Source organism: Arachis ipaensis, chromosome B05 (assembly GCF_000816755.2).
Source record: "Arachis ipaensis cultivar K30076 chromosome B05, Araip1.1, whole genome shotgun sequence".
In the NCBI taxonomy this organism is placed as follows: domain Eukaryota; kingdom Viridiplantae; phylum Streptophyta; class Magnoliopsida; order Fabales; family Fabaceae; genus Arachis; species Arachis ipaensis.
Genome location: NC_029789.2, coordinates 5,238,591 through 5,247,887, shown reverse-complemented (window position 1 = coordinate 5,247,887; position 9,297 = coordinate 5,238,591). Strand labels below are relative to the sequence as shown.

Below are 9,297 nucleotides of genomic sequence, written 5' to 3'. Positions count from 1 at the left end.
TATGTATCTCTTTTATTTATTTATTTTTAATCAATGGCAAACTATGAAATTTAAGATGTTTTTATGATAATAATTTTAAATAAATGATAGTAACAGTGGAGGAAACCTCACAGAAGAGGGGCTTCTTAAGCCATTAAATAATAAAATTGACTTGTCTTGCTCTTAGTAGGTTTGAGAACAATATAGTGATATCCCTTGTCCATTTGACGATTTTAATGTAATTCTTTGCTTCCAAGTTCTTCGTTGGATAAGTTTCTCGGTGAAACTTTGGAATTTTTTGAAGCTTCTACATACATCACACTTTAGTTTTTATTTTTAATTTCTTTATTTTTTATTTTTATTTTCATGGAATATGGTTTCTGTATGTAAAAACATGAAGGGAAAAAGTACTGTAACCTTTCTGTTCGTCTAGTTGCTTGATATTGATATTTCATTTTCATTTTGTTGCAGAACACAACATAAAAGTGGTTGCCTGGAGTGCCAGTACCTATGGATCTAGCTTTCTGTAAAACATATGTCTATAATAGTTGCTGATCCGTTTGGAAGCTTACACTCATTCTGATTTCTATTTTATACATACTGGGCCTAGGTGGTGATGCAATCTGTTGTGATGCATAGGTGCCTCTGGTGCTGTCTTCTGTTTGGGTATCTTCATATATGTTGCCTTTCTTTTGATCCAGGACAGAGTTTGAATAGGAGTACTGGTTTAGAGGAGGATTGGTTGGGTTATTCTGGGTCACTTCTAAGATATAAATCTCAACTCAGTGGTTCTGCATTTGCTGAAACATCAACTTCTTCATTCTCATTGATTGAATCAGTTTCTTGTGAGGACCTAGAAGGTGTAGGATCTTTTGATACCACATGCTTGCTAAGCTCAACTCATACTTTGAATCATGATATTAACATATTTGGTGTTGGAAATTTGGAGATACTTTCTCATGTTTCACTTTTATGTCCCGTAGAAGGGTGTACAATAACAGTCAATGTGTCAGGCAGCATTAAACTTGGTCAAAATGCTTCTATTATTGCTGGTTCTGTTGTTTTATCTGCAGCCAATTTAACAATGGAACGCAATTCTTGTATAAACTCATCATCTTTGGGTGGGTCACCACCTGCTCAAACCAGTGGCACACCTGTTGGCTATGATGGAGGTGGTGGGGGACATGGTGGGCGTGGTGCATCTTGTTTAAAAAATAATAACACAAACTGGGGCGGTGATGTTTATGGTTGGTCTACAATATCTGATCCATGGAGTTATGGGAGTAAGGGTGGTGGAAAATCTACTCAAAAACCATATGGAGGGAATGGTGGGGGGCGTGTTAAGCTTCTAGTGAAGGACACTTTATATCTAAATGGGTCTGTCACTGTAGAAGGTGGTGATGGAGGGTCTGATGGGGGAGGTGGCTCTGGTGGAAGCATAGTATTGCATGCTGTAAAGCTGTGAGTATCAACTACTTGTCAATCTGTGACAGTATACCTATTTTTCATGTTATGACTGCTGAAGGACTGTTATGGATGTTTATAGCTATTAATTTAAGTGCAAAATGCGTTTATACGAAATTTCATTCAGTTTTAATAATAGTAGCAATGATAATGAGTTGTCTAGTTACATATTAAAAGGTTCCAAGATGGTAAGATAGTTGCAGATATTTGTAAAATTCTGTTAATTACAATTATCAAAGAGGTTTGTAGCTTTTGATGATGGTGCTGTCAAATTTTTTTTATATGGATCTGCTTACATATATAGCCCTAGGCCATTTACAAATTGCAACTGTTAGTTCCTTTGTCTTCCAGATTTTAAATGTTTTCCAAAATGTCATGCCTTTGTTTATGGTTTGCAAGTTGTTTCTGTTTTGTAGGTTTGTCTTCTCTTATATGAAGGTTTACTATTGAATTAATTTATGATTTCTACTTTATTTTTCTTGTAACTCTTTTGTTGGATTTAACTGTTTGGATGAGTATAGGAAGGGATATGGTATCATCAGTGCTGCTGGTGGGACAGGATGGGGTGGAGGCGGTGGAGGAAGAGTATCACTTGATTGTTACAGCATACAAGAAGATTTAATAATTACTGTTCATGGTTTGTCCCAATATTCTTCTACTTGTGGTAGTTAAAACAGTGTGTTCTACTTGATTTGAATTGTTAGATTAATCCATGTGAATCAAAATATCAAAAAATGGAGCATTCTTTTAAGCATATAAAAGTTTCACTGAAATTTTCAGTATGCACGATCTGCGTTTTTTACAAAAATAAAAATAGTTTTTTCAGTATGCACGGTCTTATTGACTAGGTTTGTTGGGTTTAGTAGTAGTAAAGAGGCAAAAGTTATGCGGAACAGTGCAATCTTTGCAACTATTTCGACTATTTGGTTGGAGCTTAATGCACACACCTTTAATGATAGATTCTTTGAAAAACAAGTCTTAGGATTAGACGCTTAGCATCTATTTGGTGTAAAGCTCATGATACTTTCCCCCTCGGACATGTTGAGAGATTGAAGACGTTTGCCCTTTTTTGTGTTTGGGTTTTTTTTTATAGGAGAACCCTTTTTCCCCCACCTTCTTTGTATTTCTTTGTTCTCACTTTAATGGGATTCTTATTAACATGTAGACATACATAATCTGAAACTTTTGATGTTGTTGAAACCATCATGCATTTGATGTTTTGAGATATGTTCTTTCGACAAAAAGTATTTTGGTTGACATTGTCATATCTATAGTTTCAATAGTTCCAGATGTAACATGCACGTGTGCTTTTCTCTTTAGCTGTATAGCAAGAAGGCATTCCTACTCAGTTCATGCATTTGTTGTAACAGGAGGTTTGAGTATTGGCTGTCCTGGGAATTCTGGAGCTGCGGGCACATATTTCAATGCGAATTTACGAAGTTTGAGAGTTGGCAATGATAATATCACAACAGAGACTGAAACCCCATTGCTTGACTTCTCAACCACTCCTTCTTTATGGTCAAATGTTTATGTGGAAAATAAAGGAAAAGTTTTGGTTCCACTTGTTTGGTCCAGAGCTCAGGTATAAAATTAATACATACAATACCCCCAAGCTGAAGGATTTTGTAAGCCACTTGAATTTCAATATGTTGTATTTATTTGACTTTTTTAAAGGTTAGCGGCCAAATAAGTGTTTATTATGGAGCAAGCTTAACCTTTGGGTTATCTGATTATCCAATTTCTGAATTTGAGCTTGTTGCAGAAGAGCTTTTATTAAGTGATTCTATCATAAAGGTACTAGATTGCAATTCAAAGTGTTTTTCTGTTATAATTTTTTATGCATTTTCTAATCTATGTTCACATGAATTGTTTTAGTCCCCAATTTATTTATGCTCTGCTTTTAACTCATTATTTAACAAATGCTTTAATTTTATGAAGGTTTTTGGAGCATTTAGAGTTGCTGTTAAGATGTTACTCATGTGGAATTCCTCAATCCAAATTGATGGTGGTGAAAGTACTGTTGTGACTGCTTCGGTATTTGAAGTCAGAAACCTGGCTGTTTTAAGGGTATAATGGTCTTAATCTAAAGTTATGTTCTGCTTGTGGCCATAGATCAATATTTTATTCTTGGTCAGCTGGAGCTTTCATTTTGATTGTGATTGCTATTTTTCAGCAAAACTCTGTCATTAGTTCGAATACAAATTTGGGTTTATATGGTCAAGGACTGCTGCAGTTGACTGGGGACGGCGATACAATTAAAGGCCAGCGGATATCCTTGTCTCTCTTCTATAATGTAACTGTAAGTAATGATATAAATTATACTTATAGTTTCTATAGTTTTTGGTGTGCTTACAAGAGTTTTGCACGATTGTTTAGGGATCCCCCTTATTTCAGGGAGTTGATACCAAAGAGATATATTGAATTAATGAGGTTTAATCATTCTTTATTCTGTTGGTGGAACTAAATATTTTTGTTATTACAGTGTAAATGAATTAAAACAGAGGAAAGGATGTTGTATGAGTTGCCATATTATATAAGATAACATTAAGAATGAATACATTATTGAGAAAGTTGGAGTGATACCTATTCTGAAATGATGATACAATGTTGTCTTTGGTGGTTTGATCATATTGGGAGATGACTTGTAAAACTGCCAGTAAGAAAGTCAATCAAAGTGAAAGTAGCCCCATAGTTAGGTTAATATCTTGAAGAGTCATAGGGTTGCCCAATTGATCTGTTGCATCATTTCCTCCTTACTAATTCAAGATGTTTTTGGCTCCCATAAAGATGCTAAGATCTTGTGGTGTTCCTTGGTTTATGTTGCGCTTTGGTGTATTTTGTTTGAAATGATGATAGGAACCAATGTGGAATTTGGCGAATCATAGTGGACACTAGTCCTAACAAATTGCAGAGCTGTCAGTAGTGTATTCAGGGTGAATATGTGTAGAGGCTATATGATGTTAGGGGAAGGGTCATTTCCAGTTTAGGCTAGGAAAAAAAAATTGCATTTGAGACTTGGGAGAGACTAGGCAAACTCTAATGCTTAAAATATCTATTTTATTTTTCCAAAACTAGAGGTTGATATCATCTTGGTGCAATACTGGAATCTGAGTAATTTTAGAGAATTTTCCACAACTGTTTGATCACTTTCTCTGGCTCCTATTAAAGGAGTGTTAGAGTTTTTGTAATTCCTTTTCAACTGTACATTTACTTTTTTTTTCAATATTCTCTTTGGTGCTCTGCTCTTGCTTTATTTCATGGAGTGTCATTATCAGATACACAAACGGATTGACATTTGTTGCTGCATGGTTTATCTACTTAGGATTTAGCATTACCTTATTTTTTCCCCCTGATCCTCTTCTGTAGTCTTTTCTTCTCTTCTAATAAAATCTCTTTTCCCACAAAGTAAAAAAGCCTGCAAAGAAACCATTTAGAAGGACTTAAGATTGTGATTTGTCTATATGATTTACAATAGGATCCTTTAGCCGTTGTTGATCCATGTAGCTAACAACCTCTTGCAGTAAAAGACTTTGTGGACATTGTTGTATTTGAATGCAATATGAATCTGCTATTGCTGTTCCCTTTTTAAGGCTTTACTGTCAAGTTCAGTCGATTTTGGTTATATAGCTCAGCTTCTGTTTGAAGAAAAATTCTGCACTATGTTTGCAGCTCAGTCGGTTTTGTAGCCCATATTTGTTTTCGGAATTTTAATAGCCCTTCTCTTGTGACAGGTTGGCCCAGGTTCTTTACTTCAAGCCCCTTTGGATGATGATGCTAGTAGAGGCACGTAAGTATGGCTGCTTAGACACAATGATTGATTAAACAGCTACCATACAAGCTGTTTAAGTGTGAAACCAAAGAAACTCTAAACTTAATCCAGTTTGTTGTTTCTATCTTTTAAACAACCTTTGCAGGGTGACAAAGCATCTTTGCGACACACAGAGATGCCCAATAGATTTGATAACTCCACCTGATGATTGTCATGTCAATTATACACTATCCTTCTCTCTTCAAGTAAGATTTGTTAAGTAATAGATTTTATTTTGAGTAGTTATTGTTGGAACCAATTTTTTCTCGCCCACATATGTTGCATTTAATGCGATTATATAATTTCTGAAAAACTTAGGGCTTATAATAAATACTCAAAAGAGTATTAGTTTTCGCTCATGCTGTAATGCTCAGCGTATATCTATATATGTATACTGTCGTTGTAAGAATATCAGAACTTTCTATCATTGTTATCATAATCATCAATTCAAATTACTCCTTCAATGATTAGCACCTTTTGTTAGGCATGGTTATTGTCATCGGGTCTTGCACAGGAAATGGTATTGTCAAATTAGAATCTTATTGTGCTACTCTGTGTTTTTGAAGATTTGTCGTGTTGAGGATCTTCTTGTAAATGGCATTATGAAAGGAAGCATAGTTCACATTCACAGGGCAAGAACTGTGATTGTTGGCACTGATGGTGTGATTACTGCATCAGAATTAGGTAATAGAAAAGTTCTTCAAGCCTTTCTTTGGCTGCTTTCTTCTCTTCCAAATTTCTTATTACAAAATAATGATAGTGTAGTTTTGGGATTCTGACTAGACTGAGACCTTTTTCAGGTTGCACTGAAGGTATTGGAAAGGGAAACTTTTTGAATGGAGCTGGTGGTGGTGCTGGACATGGTGGAAGAGGAGGGTCTGGATATTTCAATGGGAGAGTGAGCATTGGTGGTGATGAGTATGGAAATGCTATTTTTCCGTGTGAATTGGGTAGTGGAACTCAGGGCCCTAATGGGTCATATGGACATGTTGGAGGTGGAATGATTGGTAAATAGTTTTGAATACCTTTAACTTGAATTGTTCAAGAAGGGATTCTCTTTTTATGTTTTTGGACTATTGAGGTGGATGTGGATAGCTGCAAATGCTATATCATTGTGTTTATACTTTATAGTCCTTATACAAAGGAAATGATCTATTTTTATAATTTTCAGTTGTATTAATTTTTATTCGATTTTTTGGCTAGTGATTGGATCTATTCAGTGGCCACTTTTGAGGCTTGACCTATATGGGTCCTTGAGAGCTGATGGCCAAAGCTTTAACAAGGCAATAACAAGCAGTGATGGTTCTTTGGTTGGTGGTCTTGGTGGAGGTTCTGGTGGAACAGTACTTCTTTTCCTTCAGGAACTCAAACTTTTGGAGAATTCATCCTTATCTGTTGTTGGGGGTAATGGTGGCTCCCTTGGTGGCGGCGGTGGAGGTGGAGGGAGAATTCATTTCCATTGGTCAAGAATTGGTACAGCGGAAGAGTATGTTCCTGTTGCAAGTGTTAGTGGCACCATGAACAACAGGTTTGTCTGAGTTCTTTTTGGCTCAAGGATCATGTTAAATCTTTTCCAGAATCTTGTAATGAAATGTTGGGAATATGAATGCCTGAGTACATGGTCACCAGAAAATGTGACCTACTTGAAATATGAAAGGAAGGGTGGGTGCTTTTAATAAGTCAATGAGTTTACTTACTTAAATATGTCTAGATATTCTATGCATTTTATTTTCTAGTTGATCTGGATGCTATTTGAATCTAACTTGACTTGTGAATTTTTGAGACTAGTGAGCCAGAATGACAAGGGATTGCTACTTTAGCATCGAATTGAATGCTAAAGATATTATAGAGGATGTTAGTTCATATTAAATGTGCAATATATGAACTTAAGATTTAAGAATTTAAGAATGGACAAAAGAGTGAGCTAATGACACTCATTTTATAAAATTATGAAAATTATATAAAAGAATAGACAAAAGAGTGAGCTAATGACACTTAAGTTCTTAAATTCTTTTTAAAATTGTCTTGTCAATTCTAAATTTAGATTTTATTAATATAGAGAAAGACATCTATTTATATAGCCACATTTATAATATCATAGAAAATTACATCTATGTAACCAACCTGAGATCACTCTCACATAGTTTGTAATAAGATAGAGAGAAACATATATCACCTGACACCATAGCTACATTAATTTAATAATTTATAATACCAGAGAGTAAATTTTGCAACCAACCTACCACCAATCTCATAATTAATTTCTCACATTGAATTCTTCAATTATATAAAAAATTACATTATATTGAGGATGTTTTTTATTTCAATAACATAATTTTACTATTGTATTTTCTATTTTGAGGATGTTTGTCATGTATGGTCATATCAAGAATGAATGGTCTTGACATGATTTTAATAGTTATAATTCTACTTAGTCCATATACTCCACTTTGCAAAATATGGTCATACATACAACAAAAAAGATCGTGTTTGGTCCATGTCATGAAGACTCGACAAAGTTTTATGCTGGCTGTCGAGGGTATAATACAACCCTCCTCCTTTATCCCTGGGCTTGGGACCGGTTATGTAGCATAGGTGGAGTTAATATATGGTCATATATATGAGTTTAGAAAGATAATTATGGTAAAATAGGTGATACTATAGACTTATATAAAAGGTATAAGAATACTTGTATATAATACAATATCTACTAATATATTTTTAAAATTAGGCTAAATAATTCTATTAAAAGGTTTGATTGAATAATGTTATTACTTTACTTTTTAACACGAGAGTTTTCTTATATTATTTTATTCTTTTGCGCATCGCGCCAGTTTAAATCTAGTTTATATAGGATTTTAGATTATATATGCTGTCGTGCCATTAGCAATAAGAGTTTGGTTCTATTCATGTAATACTGATCAAGTCAGCACAATAACAGTGAACAGTCTTCTATTCATTTTTTCCTATTGATTTATTGACAGCACTTTCTAGTTTTACTTATTTTTGGTTTTAAAATATAAAATCTGTGACTCTGCTCAAGCATTTTCACCAAGACCAAGTTTAGACATCCTTTGTTCTAAAATTATCTAGATTTGAGTCAACTGAAATTTTAAGATTTTAAACAGTGGAGGTGCTGGGAATGAAGGTGGCCATTATGGACAGGAGGGTACAGTAACTGGGAAAGCATGTCCTAAAGGCCTTTATGGCATTTTTTGTGAGGTTTGTTCACTCAATTTTTCTTGTTCTCTTTCTTTTTTTTTTTTATTTTGTGTTTGGAGATCTATACATATCACTTTCTGTAATTAACAAAAAGAGACTGGTTATCTCTACTTAAACTCTTTATTTATGCCTCTCTTTTTGGGTGATATCTCTGCTCTTGTTCATTCTTTTTCTCTTCTCTTATGAATAGTATCAGAAAAGTGAACAAAATCCAATACTGGGAGAGAGAATAAAAAAAAATGGTTGCTGTTTATAACTGAAAATATGTTCTACCAACAGATTCTGTTAGGCAGTGTGATTGGTTGTCTGTGTGCTACAGAATTCTAAAATGTACTCTAATAAAGTGCTGTTCTTATTTAACAGAAACAGTGTAATCTAAAAGCCATCTGTTGACTTCATTAACAGCATATGCCTTTCTTTACATGGACATGGTTTGTGTGAGCACAATTACTAACACTTAAATGTGTGTTTTAGGCATCTCTACTTTTATAGGATTCAGGTGCTTTACACTACATGTGAGCCTAATTTCTTTTTGTAATTACCTCTTTTGTCTGAATAGCAAATAAAAATTTATATTATTTAGATTATAGAACAAGTCATCAGGACGGGGATAGGGTATTTTCAAGAGATGAGAAAACTAGAATATCAACGAAACTAAGGAGCTGAGGAAAGTAGGAACATGCCATTAGTGCAATTTCTCTGCAATATCAACGAAACTAAGGAGCTGAGGAAAGTAGGAACATGCCATTAGTGCCATTTCTCTGCAAATCTAATTCTTCTTGCTTATGCACTGGAGTACTGGACATATATTTTCTGCAATTTAT

The 9,297-nt window shown here is 34.4% G+C and overlaps 1 protein-coding gene across 1 annotated transcript in view; it reads left to right on the top strand.

Annotated features, from left to right (window-relative positions):
* Positions 1 to 9,297, top strand: part of LOC107642619 — a gene marked incomplete in the record, with an annotated part of 16,117 nt that overhangs the window by 817 nt on the left and 6,003 nt on the right. Inside the window, 12 exon segments of the mRNA XM_016346028.2 lie at positions 451 to 1,440; positions 1,965 to 2,080; positions 2,814 to 3,025; positions 3,118 to 3,237; positions 3,382 to 3,510; positions 3,617 to 3,742; positions 5,175 to 5,230; positions 5,358 to 5,457; positions 5,818 to 5,935; positions 6,052 to 6,258; positions 6,455 to 6,779; positions 8,380 to 8,473. Of these exon segments, the coding sequence (XP_016201514.1) occupies positions 596 to 1,440; positions 1,965 to 2,080; positions 2,814 to 3,025; positions 3,118 to 3,237; positions 3,382 to 3,510; positions 3,617 to 3,742; positions 5,175 to 5,230; positions 5,358 to 5,457; positions 5,818 to 5,935; positions 6,052 to 6,258; positions 6,455 to 6,779; positions 8,380 to 8,473 (2,448 nt within the window).